This window comes from Lagopus leucura, unplaced genomic scaffold (genome assembly GCF_019238085.1).
Source record: "Lagopus leucura isolate 7727_CA_CO unplaced genomic scaffold, USGS_WTPT01 Super-Scaffold_100040, whole genome shotgun sequence".
Lineage (NCBI taxonomy): Eukaryota > Metazoa > Chordata > Aves > Galliformes > Phasianidae > Lagopus > Lagopus leucura.
In genome coordinates, this window is record NW_024962289.1 from 2,179,959 (window position 1) to 2,203,002 (window position 23,044).

Below are 23,044 nucleotides of genomic sequence, written 5' to 3' on the forward strand. Positions count from 1 at the left end.
TCAAGAAGGGGGCAGACAGGAAACAGAATTTCCCTAAGAATACTGAGATCCTGGTAATTAATTCATAAATAAAACCTGACTGGTTGAATAATTTTTTTCCTTGTGTTACTGTTTAGTAAAAATTCTGAACCTTGGATCTTTGCCTGAACACTTTGGAAAAAAGGCATTAATTTACTCTTCACCATGCAGATGTCTAAAGGAAAAGACAGAATATAGCTTAGGTGTTTTTTCTCCTTTGATATAGTCATAATTTAACTGAGACAAACAGACTAAAGTCATAACATGCTATTGAGCACAAATGAAGACTGCTGCTTCCCAGCATAGCCAAAATTTTGTTTTCTGAAAAACAGCTTGGCACGCAGCATTTCTTCCCCACACCCCAAACACTCCACCAACAACAAGTCAGCATTAGAAATATAATTGCGTTGTTTATGACACTGTAAAAATCCTAGAAATGGATGTTGTTGTTTTTATTTCTTTTAGTGGATGTGCCCCACATTTCAAGCAGATATTCCCAATTTGGGAAAAAACCCCACTGTGATTCCACATCCCAACTGAAATCAGTCTCATGACTGTTAATGAGATTCTGAATCTCAATAAAAGGATGCAGCAACCATGAAATAGAGAAAAAGTGAAATTACCACAAGTTTAAACTGACATATGAAACTAAATTTAGACAGTGGAATTCTACAGCACGCTTTGGCAATTTGACTTGCATTGCAGAGTGTCTTAGAGACTTTTTAGGATCACATTGCTTTATAAAGGTCACATTCAAAACTGGATTTTCAGAGTAGAATGTGGTAACTGTACAATAATAGATTCTATTTGTAGATCATAGAATCACAGCATGGTTTGGGCTGCAAGGGACCTTTAGCCCGGCCAGCACCAACCCCTGCCACAGACTGGCTGCTCCCCTCCTTGAGCACCTGCAGGGGCACCCTCATCTTCTTTGAGCAGCAGTGCCAGGGCCTCTGGATAAAGATCTTCTCCCTCACATCTGACCTAAATTTCCCATTTTTACATCTGTCACTCCTTGTCCTGACACAACACTCTCCAACAAAGAGTCATCTAGGGGCTGCAAGGCCACCATGAGTTCTCCCTGGAGCCTTCTCTCCTCCAGGTCAAACGCCCCCAGCTCTCAGACTGTCTCCACAGGAGAGGTGCTCCAGCTCTCTGTGCATCCTCATGGGCTCCTCTGGATCCACCCCAACAGCTCTGTGCCCTTCTTGTGCTGGGGGCCCAGACCTGACTGCAACACTTCAGCTGGGAGTAGAGGCAACAGCCAGGTCTCTTCATTGATAGCTAGATTCTGTATCTCTATTATTCTCATTATTAACAGTGTACCTAAAAGCTTACCTTTTGTTAAAATAACCTTTAAAGAGTGAGACAGGAAAAGCATGCTTCTGGTTCTTAAGAGATAGACAAGATGGAGCAACAACTATTTTCCACCTTTACTTCTATGGGATTTTAGAGTGCAAGAGTGGAGGATTATTCCTAAAAAAATTGAGGTGTTTTGGGACAAGTATAACATGAAGTTTAACTAGCCTCTTTTTACTGTTATTGGTTTAGAATAATAAGTTATGAATTATACTGCAAATTTTATAAATTTGTTTGTTGAAACTGCAGCAGCATAATCCTTTAGATAGAATTTGTACAAGTGAGATGTTTGAACTGCATAGACAGCCTTCTGCCAGTGACTAAGAACCATCAGTATATCTTTTACGCTTTATTTCTAGCTGAGATGGATATTCACTGTTAGAAAAGCTTGAATAAGCCTGAACAACAACGTAAAACCAGGTTTTAATCACTACAGATAATAATAATTTCATCACAAGTTAGGTATCTAAAGGCAAGACCCCTAATTTCACTCATGATGACCATAAGCCACTTTCTGAAGCTACTTATTTCTGCTGATCTTTAAGAAAACATCTGAATGTATCTGTAGGTAACGTGCTGGACTTACTGGTTAAGATTTGATTACTCTATAGCAGGCACTAAGATCAGGCTGCAACTATATTGTAGCAGTACATGCATATTTGGCACGTACACCTGCAGCTGGGTGCACAGCCAGTAACTGACGAGTTAATGCTCTATGCAATATTTCAGTATCAAACTGAAGCATACTACAGTATGTGTAACTATAACATCGACAGAAACAAAACAGTGTCACGGCCTGCAACACTGCCAAAGCAAATGTTAAGTGAGGGTCAGCTGGAAAGAATATCAAAATCCAGTTAATTAGAACCACGCTGTCTGTGCCAGCACACCAGAGAATTAAAAGTTGTTCATCAGTGAAGGAGAGGCAAGCTTTGATCCTTCAGCAGCTAAACAGCACAAAACCCAATGTTTTTCTTGTCCTTTTTATCTTCTCTGCATCTTCAAATTATCACTGTGTTTGCTGGACAGGATGTGAAGTTCTGAATGAGTCACCTACAAAATGAGGTGGCAAACGTAGCACAAAGCTAGAGAGCTGTTCTGTCTTAGTGTCAACCCCTATTTAAGCTTGGCATTAAAAAAAAACCAAACAACCCCAAGACCTAAGATGGTGGAACACTGCTACAACAACATTACAACTCAGTTTCCCCATCACATCTCATAAATTCCTACTTGCACAGCATTAGCATAGTTTCAGCTACCATCTCTTCCCTTAGAATTTATTTCCTAATTCTTATTATTTGATAGATAATAACTTGCAATGGCTGTTAGTAAATGAGAGAAATTCACTAGTGCTTTGTTAGGTGCACACTGCACTGCATGACCAAGATAGCTGAAAAGATCTAACAGACTGTTCTGCCCTCTTTGAGTGAGGGCAAATTGGACTGACTGGAGACAGAGCATTTAATATTATTTCATCAGTTCACCCATTACCACATGATATCAATGACAGACTATGGTACTGCAACATTAATCTGGAAATTCAGGTTCAATTCTTGGGTTGCACATCTATTGCGTGAGTGCCTCCCACTCCTACTCATTAATTTCAACTGTGGATATACACAGATTCCTTCTTTTATTCCCCCTCCACCCCCCCATGTGTGGCCTCTGGTCAACTACATTAACCAGGTTTATGTATACATATTTGTCATTTTGTCTTCCCACTCACATTTCTAATAAAGGAAAACATATTTGGTAATAAAAATCAATGTTCTGTGGCTTTTTATAAGAAACAGTCATTTGACATTAGCCCTAAAGCCTTTATCTAACAAAAAAAATATTCCACAAAACAATATTCTATAAAAGTGAGGGATTTAAACTCTGATAAACCTCCACCCAACTGTAAGTGACCTCCACATTTTCAATGTACAGCACTACTTGCATGGCCCCCCACAGCACCCTCTTTTTCAAAAGGAGGTTACAGCCTCACTGCTTATCAAAATACAAACCAGGCTGCTCAGGTTTTGACAGGGACCCACGTAGTATCCAACTAGGAACTGGGCAAACGTAACAAATACATGTATGAGTAACCCTAGACAAGGTAGTTCAACATCGTTCCATGCAAAGTGTTACTTCATTCACCTGGTGTACCCGGCTACTGCAAAGATTAGTTACACATCAGTACCATAAGCAATGATAGAGTGCCTATGCTACTGCTATGCTTAGTCACCAGCAAGCAGAAACAAGAATGTCTATGCTGAACTGCACACAGTATGCTCTAGATAACGCAATGGAGCATTTCGAAAGTACAAGTACATTTGTACAGGTTTTACCATCCTTAATAATGTACCTTTTCCCGATTAGCTGGTGACAAACTTCTGTAGAGCTTCTTGCCTTGCTTGCCAGCATTCCAAATAGTGAATGACGTCCAGGAGCTCAGGACTCTATCCTCAAGAAACTTGACTCGGTGATTCCAGATGGTTTCCCTAAAGAATTAGAAAGAAATATATTATTTTACATATACACACCCACATAAACCTGATCAAAACAATTCACACAGAATACAAAAATGGCAGCAATTTCCCAGGGCCACATCTAACTGCTGGCAGAAAAAAGGAAATTCTGTGGAAGCCCTTAGACAAAAGTCATTAAGATCAGAAGTCATAGCTGTTATTTTCAAGAACTTTAACATGGTAATCAAATTCAATACCAACAATTCCAACTGCCCATCAACATGCTGTTTGCCCACTGCCAGACACCAGATGAACTGCCCTATAACCTGCAGTACATACAGGCAAATTATCTCCTAATCCCAATTCTTCATGCTCCACTTGCCTGTACATTTATTCTTCTTTGTCAATCCAAGCTTTCAATCTCACAAATTCACTACTCCAGTCTAGCCAAATAGGCAGCCCAATGCTGCATGTAAAGTCCAAACACTGTTGCACTCAGCTCAAGTCTTCAAAAAGTCAGTTTTCAAAGCTCAGGATCAGTAGACAATGGTAAAACAACAAATAATCAATGAACTGCAGAAGTTGCATACAGCAATGGAACTACCAGCCCTTGCACACAACTCAGCACTTGCTAATAGCGCACAGGTTAGACCAAGTGCTTTTATTTTGAAGCCTCCCAAGTATTATTCAGCAACAGTACAAATAACCAGCTATGCCTTCTTTTGAAGATGACCTTTTTAAGAAATAAAGAGCAATAGAATTTATTATCGCTTTTACTTTCGAAGAAAAAGTGCTATGCCTTGTGAGATACCTTAGAATATACTTTAGAAACGACCAAGCTGGCACATGCCTGGGTCAAATTACACTTCAGGTCTTCAGATTTGTAATACATTTCACAGTATGACTTAAGCCAAGTGGTTGAGGTAAACAGCAGTGAGATGAATATCAAATGATGAACCGTGTGTCTGTACAACGAGTAAGAAGGGAACACGTAATATCCTTAAATGCTGATGGCTGGCTGGGATCTTCAAAAGGTTCAACATACAATCTCAGCAAGAGAGGACAACTTCAAGGCAAGGATTACATTCGTATCCTGTACGTCCTAACTGACTGAATTAATTCAGTCTCACAACTGTGACATTATTCTTTCATTTTGTGCACACCTCCTATCACTTTCAAACATTTATGTATTAAAAAAAAATCTATTCCCACCATATAACGTAATATTTAAGACTACATAATTTACAATGGTTTAAAGAAACCACCTGCTCTCAAGAACATCTGTTTAATGTTCAGAGTTCACATCGTATTCATTAACCAGGAACCTATCTGATACTTACAAACTGCTCCAGATACGATACACCGATTTCCTTAATTTATGGCTTGACAGACAAATCTAATGAACATCTCTTGAACAAGACACTGTGTTGAAAAGTAATTCTGTCAGAAATTCCAAAAGGCATCTAGTTTCTTATCCTTGCTGAAAACATTTCTTCAAATGGGCTTTTCCACTTGACTATAACTCCAGAACACAATACAGTTTAGAACAATTGTTACCAATCATTCTACAGCTTTAATAGACCTTGTGACTCAAAATGTACGCTGCTTTAAAAAAAACATTCAGGACTAAATCATGCATTTATGAATAGTCATTCTCTGAAATTAAACACTAACAGAGTTGTCTCCTTGTCTTTGGAAATACATATTTTTCCTACCAGTACACCTTCAACACAATTTAAAGCTCCATGATTTTCTGACATTATTAAGTTCATATGGAATTTATGCATTTTCCAAGAATATGTTGTTCCTTTTCCTTTAAATAAAGCTTCTAATTAACAGGTCAGCGCAGGTTATCACAGGGCAGCTGCAATAAGTTTCAACCTCAGCTGTCTACCTGGCCAGGCCTGATTCCTGGTTTTAAGCGCAACTTGCCATATAGAAATCAAAAACTATTCACAATTTCCTTGATAGTAAGAATCCAAACTGCGCAGGCCGGCAGTCAGGAAGAGGAGCAGTTCTGAGCCATTCTCATCAATGAATCAGGCTGCTCTCTTCTGACTATCCGCAGTCCTGTATGCATCCACTGTGATTCTCTTACAGAACCCTACACATGCCACACACAGATTTATGATGATCTGGCATTATGTCACATCTTAATTTTATGAAACATTTTCAATTTCTTTTTGTTATGGATTATCAATTTCCATAAAGGCTGCACCGGATACTATTTTGTCGTTCCAAATGACTTTAATGAAGCATACCTCAGAGGCACAAATATACACAAGTATGAAATTTGAGGCTATTAAATTTATTACATAACAATTTCTACCAAAAGTTTGTTAGCAAGCTTTTCTTACATCTTAACAATGCAAATTTTGTTTTCATTTGTGCCACTCCTCCGCAGCCCTCATAGCACACAGGCACATGGATTCTTTCTGTGATTATCAGCCAGCTCCTGAGAGCCTGTCTCACTTCTGCAGGAGATCCCAAGCACAGCCAAATCCTTATATGGCTGCTTAGCACTTCATCATTGATTGTGGTGCGATAACTTGGAAAGAACTTCTCACACAAATAAACGTGCCCACAAAGAATTAGCCACTCCATATAAAGTTTTGAAGACTGAGGCCGTGCACCAGCACTTCAACTAACGGAAAAAAAATCTTGGATTTGATTGCAAATCTCTTCTAATGCAACCACAAGCTGCATTCCTGCTGCAAAGCTTTAGCTGCTGCTGGCATCCTCTGACACTTCCATTTTTCCATGTTCATTACAGCATATTATATTCCCAGAAGGAAAGTTAAGGGAAAGAACTATGAAGGTCAAGTATTTTTCCAGAATCGTGTTACTGGAAATTCTAGAGCTTCTGCGAGTTTCTAAAAAGGAAGATTGTGGCTTTACACGTAAATGGAAAGGTTTGAAAACTGATTTCACTTTGAAATGTGACTTCAGAAGAATAACAGTGCATTATTTTCCAGAGGTACTTCAGAATATGTCCTACTGACTTGAGCAGCACAGTCAAGTTTCTTTCCTTCTTGAGTTTTAACAAAGTCAAGGAAGGGGAGGAAAAAATAGGCAGCCTTCCAAGGGTGAAAGAGGAATTATCAGCAAACCTCCAGTTCTGGACCAAGCCTCCTGAAGATAGAGCTGATATGGAGAAGCTAGTCAGGGCACAGGGTCACCAGCAGTAGAGCCAGGATCAGAAGGAATCCTGCAAGGCTTTCAATCTACTCACTGCTAGATGGCTAAAAGCTAGGAAAAATAACTGAAATTAATTCACTTAAAAAAAAAAAAAAAAAAAGATTAGGCATCATTGACCAAGAAGAGACTAACAACTGCATTTTCAGAGGCTCTACAGCAAGCAGCAAGAATGGCAGAGTTGTTGGGGAGAAGCCTAGAATTAGATATTTCTGTGCACTGACTCTCAGCAACTCCTCACATTCCAGCTAACGAGCACTCAAAAATCATCAGGCTGAAGCAGACCTGCTGACCCTATCTTGTATATGAGCGTTACACTGAGTAACGCAAGAGTGGGGAGTAAGCAAACTGCACTAAGAATGTGAAACTCAACATCAACTAGACTTCAGTTTGAACACAACACTATTGTTAGACAGCTTTATTTAAACCCCAACAAATGTTTTTCTTGAATGAGAATTTTGGACTTCGTAAGAGAAGCCAATATATACAGCAATTATGAATTTCTTCTAGCATCACTATGAGACGTTCTTATGATGAACTACTATATTTACTATAAGCTCAAAGTGAAAATTTCACTTTGTTGTTGTTTTTAAATTGATTCCCATATCGTATGCACCCTTTTTAATGAAAAAGTTAAGATATATCAACACTTAGCAATCTGGAGTTACAACCCTGAAAATCATTCAGCAGTGTGAGCCCAGATGGTCATACAGATATGGAGTCAAGGGGAGGCATTTGTTTTTGAGCTTTAATTACAGCAACAACTACAGACTTAATCTTTGTGAAAACATGCTCTTTATGAACAATATCTCTCACGTGTTGAAGCAAAAAGTAGCTGCTGGTGTGTCAAAACGGAGAGTTTCAGTTACACCCTTTTGGTTTCTGGTTCACCTAATTTGCCACATTTTTGGATGTTTCCAGAATAGATAACTGGGATTCCTGCCTTGAGGGATAAGGGAATGCCATTTTCCCATCATTTAAGAGCCAGTGCAGGTGCAACAGACGGGAACTGTAGCAACGTGCAAAGCACGCTTAAAGAAAATGCCTGAAACAATCTAGGAGTTGTACAAACCGCTTCTCACAGATGATTCTCACAGCTACTTTCAGATTTCATGTTATTACATATTCAAATAGCCATAAGCAAAACCTAGAAGCTATCATTATTCTACATCATCCCAAAACAAAGCTGCTTTCACCTACCACCTCAGATAGGATTAAAGGCAAACACTTTGGTAGTAGCCTTTAGTACCATTTCCCAGCCTCTTCTCAATCAACAGCATTTTCCTCAGTCAGAAGGTGGGACACAAACTCTTCTGATTACAGAAGCTGGCATCCATTGTAACACACCTCTTTAATCAAAATCCTTGAAGTACACAATTTTTTCCTCATTTCTTTCATTTTCCTGTCATTCACAAATGTCAGACATACATTTTTTAACTTGGAAAATCGTTCTCATTTGGTATGCCCACTCAATCCTCCTAAGCTATGCAGTCTGGAAAGAAGAAGAGGAGCCAAAATTCTGCAGGATTGACATGAGGGTATTCATTCAGCGGGTGAGAAGTGTGCTCCTCAGTCCCCTGCAATTATTGCCATCCCATCCACCCTAGTAATGTAACAATGGAGCTCTGTTAAAGTGTGTGCTGACCTACTGACTGAATACAGGAGTCAAGAAACATCTGCTCCATTCCTATTTTGAAATGAAAGATAATGTGACAATAAAAGCTATATGATTTAATGTCTGAGCTCTGTTAAACCTCACCATAACGTTTGACTCCCTCTCCCCTCCTTCCCCCCAGTGAGGTTACATAAGTGAATCAACAGAGCAAAGACAGATGTACAAGTACTTGTGAAATGTAAAAATACAAGCCCAGTATCCTAAAGCAGTATTGAAACTGTAGGCATTGATTATCATCCACAGTAACACTATAAACCTGACCTTCCCTCTACATGAGGTCCCACATGCTACTCAGGTGACACCAGACAGGAAGAACAGCTATTCAAGTGAATAGCCTCTGCCAGTGTTTTTTTTATTCATGGCAGGATAATAGAATTTTCTATGAGGTGAATCTCACCTGATAGATAATCCAGAGATGGAAGAACAGAGAACTTTTTAATCACAGCGAGAGCTGGAAGAACAGACTCCTTCCAGATAGCTTTTTTACATTCTAGCATGCAGAATTCACAGCCCTTGCAATCCACAGGAAATTCAGAAATGAATCCTATTTGAACCCTGACCATACTGGTGAATAAACTGATTTTTTTGGTCACCGTTGTTCTGTTGAACTTTATCTGAACTTATTAATTGCTGCACTATATCGTACTACTGAGTTATTACATTTACACTGTTAATAGGTTCTATTAATGTCTGAGTTCATTTTCAGGTCGTGGGTCATTAACTGAGGCATGGTTTGCATTGTGGCCTATTTTTCATGAAAGGCTTATTAAGAAAGACAGAGACTATCAATGTTAATGCCATTCGCTTTTCAAGAATCTAATGAGGTCATTAGTTTTCATGTTTAATTGAAGTGCCAAATGCAGACAGATGATAAAAATGCAGTTGACCTCATCTTTACTACCGTCGTGCAGGAAAACGTTACGACTGTATCCGCTCCTACTTATTTCTGGATACATGTTTTTGCAAGAAATTAAGCAGCCATTCCAATGCTCATCAGCGATATGAGACCATGCCTCAAGTACCTCTAAAAGAACTGAAAGCGTGTTCAAACTAAGGGCCTGTTCTTTTGCTTAGATGACACTGGAAGCTTCTAGTGCCTGACACCAATGGTTTTAGTAGATTACGTAATACGGGATATTTCTGCAGAATAAGCCTGTACAATATTACATTTGTTCTGAGCACACAGCACGTGAAATTAGTACAAGTTATTTAAGCATGCTTCAAATTTTCTGTATAAAAGAGAATCGCCCAAATCTCAGTGGGAATCCAACCCTGTTTTCTGCATATCTTAAATTTCTCTTGACCAAAAATTTGTAAATTGCTACAAAGATTTCCTACCTGCCCCAACTGTCTGTCTTCACGTGCAACACCACTTAAAGACAAGTACAGTGTTTTATTGCTCATATTTTACCATACTGACTTTTGTCTTGCAATGCAGTACATTGTTTAATATACAGTTCATTTTTCTCCCCTTTAGCAAGATAAAGATCTATGAATTTTATGATGTTTTTATTACACACCAGACTTACCGTAGTACTTCTCACTATAATGCCAACTCTGATATTCTGTCAGATCAGTGCAACAGAGCCCTGTAGCACAAAATACACACACCCCTAGGATACAAGCTGTAAACTGAGATAATATGATTTAGATCCAAGAGACACAGTGTGGGATTTTTTTGTAGTAGTAGTAGGCTGAAGTTTCCCAAATCTTGTATCATTCATCCACATTCAGCAGGTATTTGCCATATACTTTAGATGAGATTTCAATGAAAGAGCTTATATTTTTGTATGCATCTAATGAAATCTAAATACAGCCTGCACTTGGTTCAGATTCTGTCACACACACACAGCATTTAATATTTTAGTCTGATACCTCCAGGGAGAATGCAAATAAGTTTTTCTTCCTGCTTCACAGATACCTTCACCTTTAGAAATCTGTTCCAGAAAGATCCCAATCATAGCAAAGGACTTAAAGAGCATTGTTTACCATTATGCATACTAAACTAAACAAAATTTTGCTTGCCAGAATAGCTTTATATATACACTTTAACAAGTTTGAATATGTGGGATCATGCATTTTCACTGAATAGTAATGAAAGACATTTGTATAAACTGAAATCAGTTCACAATAGGATGCGAATGCCCGCTGTCTTTGCTGAAGGACTGTATGAGCACCTTTGTATAAACAAACTCTATTAACTAGCTCCCAACTCTGAAACCAGACATAAACCATTAAAACTCTCAACTTTCCTGTAAGTGCCACTTTTCTCTCAATATATTAATCTGTTTCCTGGTTTATCACTCCCATATCCAGGCTTAGGCTAAAGCTGAGAGTGCAACGGCCAATGACAAAGGCAAAGTGTCAGAAAACTGCTCAAGTTAAACACCCCAACAAGACAAAGGCTGCGGGAAAAGGCTGAACATGTGTTACAAATTGAAAGTGTAAAAAGGGCAAATTAGGGAAGACCCCATTTCAGTGCTAAACCTTTGTGGCGAGTCCCACAGCAACGCACACTGTAGCATTCAGGAACAAATGCTGGCTAGTCCTTTACAACTTAGGCAATAAGCAGGGGAGCATGCCAGTATGAAGAGATCTTACACAAGTTCATATTTGTAAGTTTGCACAAAATACTGTTAACAATACTACCAACAAAAAGCCAGCAGGAAGAATGGCTAGCCCGCCTTCTGAGAATGAGACAAGCGAGGCGCCAATTTGGACATGCAAGCTGCACATCTGAAACAGCTTACAGTGTTTCCACATTCTCACAGTGTGTTGTAATTCAGGGTGCTTGTGCCACACAACCTTGTAGATCTGAATAAGCAACAGCTTGCAGTAAATTCAGAACAAACTCATTTCCAAGAATAAGATGCTTTCCCACAGATAGAAGCAATAGTCTTCCAAGAGTCCCAACATCCCACGATGCATGGCTGAAAAGTTTGTAACTAGCTGCCAAAGCCATCATGCACACAAAAGGAAAAACCAAATGCCAATTAAAAAAAAAAAACCTTGTGTTTGTTTACAAAATCCAAAGAGTATCTTCCATTTGTTTGGAATGACTCTTTGAGTATTTACAGTAATAATATTGTGATATACAACTAAAATGCATACAAATGTTTTACTAGTCAGTGCTACAAAGCCATAAACAGGACTGAAGAGTGTAAGTCATTCATCAGTAAGAAAACAGTTTATGTAATTACCACTGTAGTTTGGTTGTGAGACTCTTAAAGGATAACAAAACTCAAACATTTCACCAGTGTCAAAATGTAAGAGAAACACTTCTTTTGTCATGACTTTGGCTCAACTTGCATTACTTCTGATCAGAAAGAGCACTTTTGATAGATAAAGCACTTCAAAGAATCAGCAATCGACAGTTTAGCTTCATCTTGAAGGGTAGAACAGCACTGTAAAAGCAGCAGACAGCTTACAAGAAAGCACCTGAGAAGATTACTCCTACACATCCTCAGAAGTATTTTTCAAACCTTGTTATCTGATTTAGAAGTTTTAGACTTTTTAAAATATGAAAATAGTTTTCCTAAGTGCTGCAAGTTCTCAGATCAAAGATCTGGTTTTTATTCACTTTCCTAAGGAAGATTTTTGTTAGTATTACAATAGGTTTCTGTATGCTTCCTTAAAACCAAGACAGTTCTTTTTGAAATTAAGCTTTAAAATAAAAAATATATATATGTGTCTTACATTACAGCTCATACGGTAGAAGTATAAAAAGAAAAATCTTATTAGTAATTTTAGTGTAATGCAATTTTTATTTTTTATATATATATATATTTTTTTGCAATAATCTGCAAAGCACTGAAGAAGTTATGGCTTCACTGCCATGTTCAGTAGATGAGAAACACGATCACATTCAGTATTTCCAATTGCCTTAAGGGCAAAAAATGTAAATACTTGAAATAAGCAGAGAGGTTATTCGGGCAACTTGCAGAATCTGAAGTGATAAAATACTGAACTGCCTCAGCTGAGTGGATGGGAACTGGAAGCTGAGAAAGCACTGCTGTAATGCAGTCACCAAAACTCCCGATTGCTCTCACTGTACCTGTTGTGAAATTATTTCAAGAATAGTTGCAAAGACTGAACTATTTCTTGGCATATTTGTCCAATGTTAAAATGCCTTCACTCCATGGGCATCAGCATCAGCACCAAAGGTTTCTATTCGTAATTTCAATGTCAGCATTATATTATGTTCCTCAAAAACAGGTTATAACAAAACAAAACAGGAAAACTATCCTTCCATTGGTAAATACAGGATGTTATCAGCATATTAAGATTTCATTGCTCCTCGGCTTTCTTGTTTGTTTTTAACAAAGCATTTGTACTGCTAATCATCCAAGATGAAGCTGATTTTTAAGTTCAACAAAACAAGCCTCAACTTACTCCAGGACAGAATGAGTTGCAGCCTGTGGATGGTAACGGTACAGCAGAAGGCAATGGTTCACTCGAAGGACTTCACCTCCCTTCTGGAGATGTTTATAAAAAAACAACAAGTCTTCTGGAACACCCTGGAAGAGAAGCAGTTCTTTCATACCACCAAGTGACTAGTTGCATCTAAGTATATATTTTATATATTTCTGATAAATGAAATTATTTCTGTATATCTCCAGGAACTTACCGAATGCTTCACTAAGTAAGCATATCTGTACAAAAGACAAAGCTACTAAAAAGCAAGCAGTGCTGTTTGAAAATGAAATATATCTGACCATAAGGACATAAATAGAAAAATAAATGGTCTCATTTTGACAGGGAAAAGCTTGATGCAGATCAGTCCCAAAAAGAGAGAACCTAGCTGCTTAACAATTCACAAAGCCTCAAAAGTGCCAAGCAACCAAGTAATTTATTGAAAGGGAGCAGTGACTTCAGAAGAGTGGGTTGTTGCTTTTTTTCCATTTTAATAGAATTAATCTTCTTTCTTTGGTTGCCAAACACTGGTCTCTACTTAGGAAAGGTGAATCAGGCTCCATAATAACAGACATGAACTTTCAGTAAAAATAAAAACGGTTGGACTGAAGCAGCATTTGAAAAGTAAAGCATCTTTTCTTGCAACTTATTGCCACGTCATGTTCTTCATAAGGAACCACAAGCAACAGTGCTGAAACTGCAGGGAAGAATCCTCCTAGAACTCTGGAGCCCTCAGGCTCCCAAAAGAATAGAAATGCCATAATCATATGCAGCATTTTTCACCCAAAATCAGAAAATCTTCATGCCAGAGAGTGTGTGTCAGAAGAACAATCATATGGCACATAGTACTTAAGTGTGTCTCACATACCAAAGCATAAACCCACCTTTAGTGACACAGCCCTGCAGTGAACGTGAAAAAGCATCCGTCTACATTTTGCAGTGAAGCAACTTCTTGAAAATTTGAAGTTTGGCTACAACATCATTTTTCCTATGTTTAAATACAGTTTTTTCTTTCCTCCAGTGGAGCGTTTAAACATTCCCATAACTTTACCAGGCTCAAAATCTCTGATAGAATAATTTTGCCAATTAAGTGTAGAGTCAATAAAAAGCTGAAAAGCAACACAACAATGTGAAAACTATAGAGAAGGAATAAGAGAGACAGAAATAGATTTGTTTCTGTAGGAATAATGAGGGGGTCAAAATCCTTAAATGTAGATATTTTATTTCAACACACACACAAAAAAATAATGAAAATCCAAGGGGAAAAAAAATGAATTGAATTTTTTTTTCACCCATTACCACAGCTTCTGAGTTTCTTCCATAATTAAGAAAATGAGATTCTCCAAATTAAAGCTCTGGATACAAAATGCCTATGTGGTTTCTTCTGGCCCTCTAGTTACAACAGTAACACAGTTCAGTGTCTGTTTTTCATACCCACCACACTGAGTGCTGGTGTCAGACAGGGTCTGGACAAAGCAGTCAAGGGGGGAGGAGAGGGGATAAGGCAGAATGGCTTTAAACCCAGAAAACAAATCCAAAACACTCAGTTGAACACATGTGTCTCACGAGAAATCATAACTAATTCAAGCTTTGTACTTCACAGCTCCAGACCTCGCTGTATAATAGATTGATTTAAGGCACTGAATTGGACCCTGCTCCCAGATCCACAAATAAAATTGGTTCCATTCTGTCCGATTGCTTGGCAAGGGCAGCTTGTCAGTAAAAGTTCATGTTTCTCTTTGTGAATATTCACTTAATTTCTAGCTTAAGAGCTCAGATACAGATGAAAATGTTTAGAGAACTTCATATAATTTATGATTTATACGAACTGAGTTGAAAGTCACAAAAGTAATCTGAGGGAGACCAGAGCAACAAACAGCAATCATGGCATCAGAAAAAAAGCAAACTCATACTCTTTCCATTTATCTTACAGGACTTACTAACATTTTCTTATTCTGAACTTTAATGGAATTACTGAGAATTAGCAGCAAAGTTTTAAAATTATTCTTTGAAGTATTTCTTTGCAGTCAGGCAACAGACTGAGACTGACAAGGCACATCTCTGCTCGTTTTGCTTTTGGATATGGTTTACATCATTCAACTTAATATTAATAGGTACATTAAAGAAGAGAATTACTGAAGAAGCAAAAGGATCTTTCACAACGCTGTTTGGTTCTGGAGAGCTCTTTTGCTTTAACTAGCAGAAATACTATGAAATAAAGTATGCTCACTGCCAGGAACAAGCAGGTGCCTTGTATTGCTCAGCAGTGGCCTCTCACATTACAAAGGAGCAGCACTGACGTACATCTTTCAGGGGAGGAAAGATGTTGACCGTGTTACAGATCCTGCAGGGATGGGACTTCCTACAGCTCTTGAGCATGTAAAGTTTGGTGCAGTACAAGAGTTTCTTCCCAGTTGAGAGGCATTATTGGATCCAGATGGCATTTTAAACACCAGGAACCTTTGTCAAACAATGCAACTTTCAAAGAAAAGGCTGCTTTAACTGCTAAAGGGATACTTCAGCATATTTTTGGAAAATTAATACCCATAGCTAAAAGTATCAATCTAGGATATCAGCAATAACCTACCACATAAATAGTTTTCAGCATTAATATAATTATATTGCACAGTTTATATGTTACTGGAGTACAAATGGAATTTTCCACATTATAGGCAAAATCCAACCATACGTGCTGTTGCACTAAGGGATGGCCTCAGCCTATCAGCTGCAGATTAAGATTCCTAGGAGGAAAAGCAGTTTGCACCTGCTCTGTTCTAACCACCACACACCAGCCACATTCAAATTAACAGTTCACTTTAATATGTTGCCTCTAAGCAAGTGAAAGATGTGTATTTACCCAGTATTTTGGACAGGTTTCACTTGACTGCGCTAACAACTCGGCTGGATGCATGCAGGGACTAATTTTGTACAGGATGTCAAGCAGACCCAAACCTGAACTAAAGCAACTCCTTGTTCGGGGACAAAACTAAATATTCCATGATTCATCTCTTGCCTCCTCCCTCGCCTTGCATTTCCCACTCCTGTGCACAGAACTGTGCATTAAGGGCAACATCCTCAACACACGTACTTCATAGGGAGCTGCAAGCCAGCTATCAAGACAACAAGAAATTCTGGCTTCGAATGTTGCAGCTCCACCATCAGTAGGCAGTATCTTAGGCCCAGCTTACAGTACTAACAAAAAGAGAATGGGAATCTGGAAGATGAAGGTACTTATCTATGAATTTTGAAGGACTTAATTAAAAAGCTGCCCTGTGTGCAGTACTGCTCCTCAGCTCCTGTAACTGCTAACACCTGGTGAGAAATCTGCAGCAGCTGGTGTTGGTCACTACAGATCTACAGGCTGAGAAAAGTTGGTTTTTAGGTCAGAGGGCACCGATAACCACAGAAAAACAGCAGGGCAGCGTTGGATAGAAGAAGTCAAAATTTCTTTCATTTCTCAGAGGAGCCTGAAGTTGCTGTATGGGACATATCACAAAGAAAGCAATTCTTGTTTCCATACTAACCTGCTTCTTATGGGATCTTGGTGAGAGTTTGTTTCATCATCATTTAACTAAGTTCCTTCCCACTACAAACTTTAGGACATTAGATAAAGAAGAAAAATCATGCTACTGTTACAGTGGAGTTGCCTGGAAAACAGGTCAAATGGTGCATATTACAACACCTAAGGTTAAGCAGGAAAAAAGCATTAAACTCAAAGTTGTTCAGCACCAAAACAGAGACGTCAAGTGAAAATTGAAGTACTTATGGCAACAGCTGCTCCACAGTATTTCCTCAGTCTTGAATGAACTGTTGGACTTACGGAAGGAACACAGAGAAGGGTGGTAGCATGAAGGTGAATTCAGAACATGGCCTCTGGTGAAGGAAATCCTCTTCCCTCAGAACCAAATGCTCTTCTGCCAGGTGCCATCATCTAGCAATATCTGCTGTTCAAGGAGTACTGACTGGGAAAACTACTGAGCTGTTGGAAGTGAAGACTAAGAAACTGCAGCTATTCTCTATTTTAAATGTGGAAGTAGAGAAAAAACAACTGAAGTAATTTATGAAGAATTCTCTCTCGGGATATTCATGAAGACAATTTCTGTATTAAATTACTATCATATTTTGATTTTGTAGGGAACTTCTCACTGAAATTACTTCTCTCAAAGAGAAATCACCACAGTTGAAAACATTCCTTGAGCTACCATTAGAGCAGTCACCAGAAGTATGCAAGCAGAGCAATCACATGCTATGTTAAATAGCTGTGAATACCTTCTCCTTAGGATTACCCTGTATACTCTCAAGTCTCTCTCTGTAAAACTGTCATACCATCTTTTGGCTCCTATCCAAATCATGGCTTTAAACCATTTTCCTTAGTTTTAAGACCTGGAGCCTCTAATGTGAAATTTACTTAATGGTTTGGAAAACAGCAGGTTAGAAGAAATTCTTTCATCCAAATAAATTCAGATAAATTTGGTTAAAGATGATAGGAACATCACACAAAAGGGATGTGATAAATTCTAAATGGTATTTAATGATAGGCTAACCAAAAATGTTATTAGGCATGGGGAATGGAATGAATTTTCAAATAGTTTTACAGACTCATTTATCATTGGCTCCACCACTTTCATTCTTTTTCAGATCAAATACTGATCTCTGTCCAGCCTAAACAATACCAAGCAAGAAAACATCAGCATCTGTGCTTTCTCAGACTCTTACCCAGATAATGTCAGATTTTAATTTTTTAAGATTACATATAGTTTTATTTTTATATTCTGTCAGTCTACCCATACTATTAACATAAACATCAAATCACAATTTCCTCCATGGAAGAATTATATTCCATTTGTACTAAGCACTGAAACATGAAGAACAGGTGTTTGGATTTAAATCCAAATGAGAAATGCAGCTTTTTGGCATGCAAATAGTTTAGCAGATGGAGAAGGCTGAAACGTGGACGTTTGTTGGCCTCTCTCTGTGTTTATTTGCAGCAATATGACACTTAGAGGTCACACTGCTAAATAGTAACTCAAAAATGGAGACGAAAGAGATCAAGTTGACACAGTGAGATGATGGGTCAGGTCAGAACATATAGACACATAGGTAAGATCACTAAGAGTCCTTACTAGTTTATGAAGGCACCAGTTCATAACAGGTCTATAAACAACAGAAAATCTTTGCCTCAAATTCTTTTCAAATGGAAGAGTCATATAAATACTTAGAGTGCTAAGTGCTAAATGATTTTGTATCCTCTGACCTCACTGTTTATGACCAGTTGCACTTCTTGTTAGTAATCTGTTTAATGCCCTCTGTACTAGACAGAGTTAATTTTGATGTCAGGTCACAATAAGGACAAAAAGTTGAACTTGTCATGATAATTTTTAGGGCTACAGTGCTGCTGCAAAATCATTAGGACTAAAATTTTCAACATATTATATCTGAGTAATACACAACTACACATATAAAGCTAGACAAAATTTCTAAAAAGGCATAAAAACACAAAAGAAAACCAAACAAAGGAAGAAAACCAAATATAAAAGCAAAGCAGACTAATGGTCTGTTTAACTTAACCTCTTGAACTTTATCATTAGGCTTGAGTTCTACTGTTCTTGTGTTTTAGCTTGCTTTCTTTTTTGAGCTTACTAAGAATGCTCAAAAAGTTATGTCAAACATTCTTCAGGGAATGAAAACGTAATTATAAGGAACGATACTAAAAAAGAAACAAAGAGCATAGGTCAGTGAATGTAGATTGGACTGGAGAACAAGCTCCAGTTCTGCCACTCACCTGCCCCAAAATTGAGGGCAAATCTTTTCAGCATTCTGAACACTTCTCCGCCAGTGCTTAAACTTTTACTGGCAGAACAAAGAATAACACTTGTATATCCTCATACACACACATAATGTATATGTATGTACACAAACACAGTGCATAGCTGCATTTAGAGGATACAGTGAGAATAAGAAGCTGTAGTTTAAATACTAAAATAGGAAATAGCTTCAGCAAATCTTTTTAATGCACAATTAAAGGAATACTTTCCAAAATCTCACCAAAACCACTGGAACCAGAACTCCTAAGGTCTGAAACACAGAATAGGTCCACATGAATCTGAATAAGAGTTTCACTCACCTTTCCACCCTCATCAAATTTTCCTACGTGATAAAACCATTCTCGAGAACAGAACCAGGTTGGCATGATGACAGTAGGCCCATGGGAGGTGAACACCTACAGAAAAGGTGGGGGAAAAATAATCTTAAGAGAATGTCAAAAACATCATGTGCTGGAGAACAAAGTGAAGTTCACGCATTCATCTGAATTTCTGCAAATAATTCCTTATATACTTAATCTTCAGCAATTTTAAGAACTAATTCAATTGCTTAAAACTTAGCATATGCTCTGTGCCTAAAATGAAGTTCATCACAATATCGCAGCCAAATGAATCTAACTTCCTGCTTCCTATTTCTTTACAGTCCATTCCACCATATGTTGCAACATACGCAGAGTACCTTGAACTACATTTCAGTTTTTGAGAAATGCACTGAAAGCGACAGTTCTATTAAATGCCCACTGTTGATACTGAAGGAAATTAAGAACGATCTTAAAAAGTTAAAGCTCTTACACTCTAGAATTGTAGGTTGATTTTGTTTTATATTCCTTGTGAATATATTAAGAAATTTCATCTATTCATTCATTCATTCATCTGTTATTTTTGCCAAAGGCTTTTGAAGCTTAATCAAGATTGAGCAAGTATTTTAAACACTACCAGAGCACTACAGATTTGCTACCCAGTGCTACCTACCTTAAAAGGTTGTTGGATAGAAAATGCTTTAGGGACTGAAAAGGGAGTGGTTATTAATTTCATCCTCTTGAATAGTGACAGCCAAAAACTATACAAATCAGTCTTCGCAGCTTTAAACAAACCTGTTTTATTTCATGGTTGTGTTTACAACAAAATCTGGATTTACAGAAGGTAAACTGATTCTTTCTTTTAATACAAGATGAAATATCTGGCCAAACAAGACTGAACTTGTCAAACAGTACACGCAAAGTTAAGGCAGGATACTATGCCTGCTTCCAAGAACTGCAGGAAGTAAGAAGTACAGCCTCATTTACAAAGGCAGAAGGAAAGAATGATTACTGACAGTCTTCAAAATGCTGACCTCATGAGCAGATGATTTCTTAGCTTGCTGTAGTGGCAATATGAATATTCCCATATAGTTTAAGGTTTTAAGAAGCAGTGCATGAATGTAAATTTTGTCACATGCACTTAAGCCATTACATTTTAAAGGTACTCCTCCTGACTTCAACCTGAGAGTTCCTCAAGCTCTGTTTATATCTGTCAATTTCTACTTCCTCTGATGTACCTGAACATAAATCCCAAAGGCAGTTCTGCACAGATACTTAAATCAGGTCTTCAAGAAAATTGGAGAAGTCTAATGAAAGTCAATAGGTAATCTCCTCCCACTTTTCCTATGGCACGAATCATCTGACCAAATGCAGACATCCCCTTTCAAATGAAAGACGCTACATTCTTACTCCACAACATAATGGTACAACTTCATTGTCTAGGAAGAGACCCTAGGGTTGGCCCATTTGAATAAGGATTCTTACATTATAGACACTCAGGTTTAGTCAGAATAATCCTATCATTCAATGGCTACGACACTAACAGCTTGTTCATTACTGAAATATACTGGCTGCAGATGTGCTAAATGTCAAGAACTCCCCACAAAAGGCAGTTGGAGCTGAAAGAGTCAAAACACTCCCAGAAAATCAGAGCAGAGATGATTAGCCTGTACACGGTTATTAGCTCCACACTAATTACAAGGGCAATTGAATATGGCCCAAACTAAACAATGACCAAACAGTAATCCTAAAAGAAAACAACAGTAGGGAGAAAAGCTAGGCTAGAATGCATTGCATTGAATCTAATTTCTGAATGAAAGAAAATCTTCAAAGAAAGCCTTGAGCCTATTGGAACACAAGATGTGTTTGGAGAGACTAGAATGCCATTTCCTCAGCACAGCCAGGATCATCAGAGAACACAACTGTGCTTAATCTTAAAGAGGTGGCTCAGTGTAATTAGTCATGCTCACATGCAAAGAGCACACATCCCAAATATCTTGGTCTGTTCCACTGAGGTATCTGCTGAAACGAAACTCAACAGAACAAATTCGAAACACATGCTGCTAACACCAATGTCTTTCCTAAATCTAGGCTTCACTCACTGTCCATCTCAAGAAGGATACCACAGTGTTTGGAATCTTACTAAGAGAACTCAGACTGATGATGAGGTGGCTGCACCACTACAGGTCACATGAAGGCTTTTAGCCTTTAGCTTAGCCTTCGAACCTGGAACAGCACACCAGTAAGAATCAACAAAAAGGCAAAGAAAGCTGCTTCTACGTCAACATTTACAACGTGATGTGAAAATAAGGAAATGCAGATCCTCTGCCACAATGGACACATACATGCTAGCTTGTCCTCTGCTCGATTAAAATACCATTCTTGAAGTTGAGGTTCTTTTTGCTCTCTGAAGGCTAACTTGAAGAGCTTCTGAAAGTTGATCTGCAAGAGGAGAAAACAGTGACTTCAACCTTCTGCATTTTGGAAATTCTAGATATCAGTTTGGCTTGTCATTAACTACTGGATGCTGTAGAAATGAATGAGATTGAATTTTGGAATTAATTCAGTATATTGGAAACCAATTTGGACCAAAGAATCTCTCACACACGGCTCTGTGAGTAAATGAACTCTCAATAGTAGCTGTTAACTTACTGTACAATGTATGCTGTGAGGATTACCTAAGAGAATCTAATGAAGCCACGTTGTCAAAAACAACTATAGGGCTTTTAGATGAAGGTATAACTCCATTCAGATTTAGAATTCCTGAAGAACATGGTGTTGTCACAATCAGATTGGAATTCCCCCTTCATTGGTTTTCAAGGTCACACAGGCTGCTATTTCAGCACTATATTTATTAAATTATCAGAACTTTTATTGTCATCTGGTTTTATTCCAAGGATCAAGAAAGAGCAAGTATTTGAAACTGATTTATTCTGGTTTGTCCTTGCCAACTGCTCAGCTATCAAATTCCATTCAACAATTAGAGAGATCCTCTGGACAAAAAAAAAAAATATCTGAAGAACACAGAGTTGATAAAGTGGGTTTCATTTGCTTTGTTTCAAAGCTGTCAGCAGCACATGTGATTCTGGTTCCCACTGATGTTCACTTCAGATCATGTCAGCATTCAGTAAGAAATCTAAGCTCCAGTACAGAGAGAGGCATTCATGTGTTTACAGTAACTCTTCACAGCAAAGTCCTATTTTCCAAATCAGCAAATCAAAATCTTCTAGCAATGTGCTAAAAGAATACATGCAGATGGCGAAATAACCTTATTGCATGATGTTCTGGAGAATACAGTGAGGAAGCTAGCAGTTCTCATATTTAATCAAGAACCCAAATTGCTTTTCAATGTAGGAAGCTAATTCCTCCAAATAAACCTTCATATTTAATTCTACTTGTGGTATAATATTCATGAAAGTTACAATACAGATCAGGATCAGAAACGATCTCCTGTGTGATAAGTGAAGCTTTCCAATACCCTGAGTCATTCATTAACACACTGGAGAAGCCAAAACAACGCAGCAAAACAAAAATGAGGTGGCTGAGGGACACAAGCGCTTTCTGAGCTACAGGAGATGATAGGCTGAAGATTCATCACTTCAGATGTTAAGATACCATTTCTACCATTAATTTCATAGTGCGTGTACCAGGACTTCATGACTGCAGATTACTTGGTTTACAGTCACTCGTGTGTGTTGGTGTGACTGAAGAGGAACAGCAGCAAGGAAGAAAATACCTTTGTCCTACTTCAGGAAACTTTCTGGCAAATAAGTTTTTTCAAAAAAAAAAAAAAAAGAATTACAATGAATTTAC

The 23,044-nt window shown here is 38.1% G+C and overlaps 1 protein-coding gene across 7 annotated transcripts in view; it reads right to left on the reverse strand.

Moving 5' to 3' along the window:
• Positions 1-23,044, reverse strand: part of B3GNTL1 (UDP-GlcNAc:betaGal beta-1,3-N-acetylglucosaminyltransferase like 1) — a 117,104-nt gene that overhangs the window by 13,611 nt on the left and 80,449 nt on the right. For 6 of the 7 annotated variants that reach the window (XM_042883984.1, XM_042883983.1, XM_042883985.1 and 3 more), the window contains 3 exons: positions 19,235-19,330; positions 13,090-13,214; positions 3,725-3,860 (listed from right to left, as the gene is read on the reverse strand). In XM_042883984.1, coding sequence (XP_042739918.1) covers positions 3,725-3,860; positions 13,090-13,214; positions 19,235-19,330 — 357 coding nt within the window. Of the gene's footprint in view, positions 1-3,724; positions 3,861-13,089; positions 13,215-19,234; positions 19,331-21,576; positions 21,658-23,044 lie in introns of those variants that run through there. The other variant, XM_042883987.1, reaches the window with a different exon arrangement.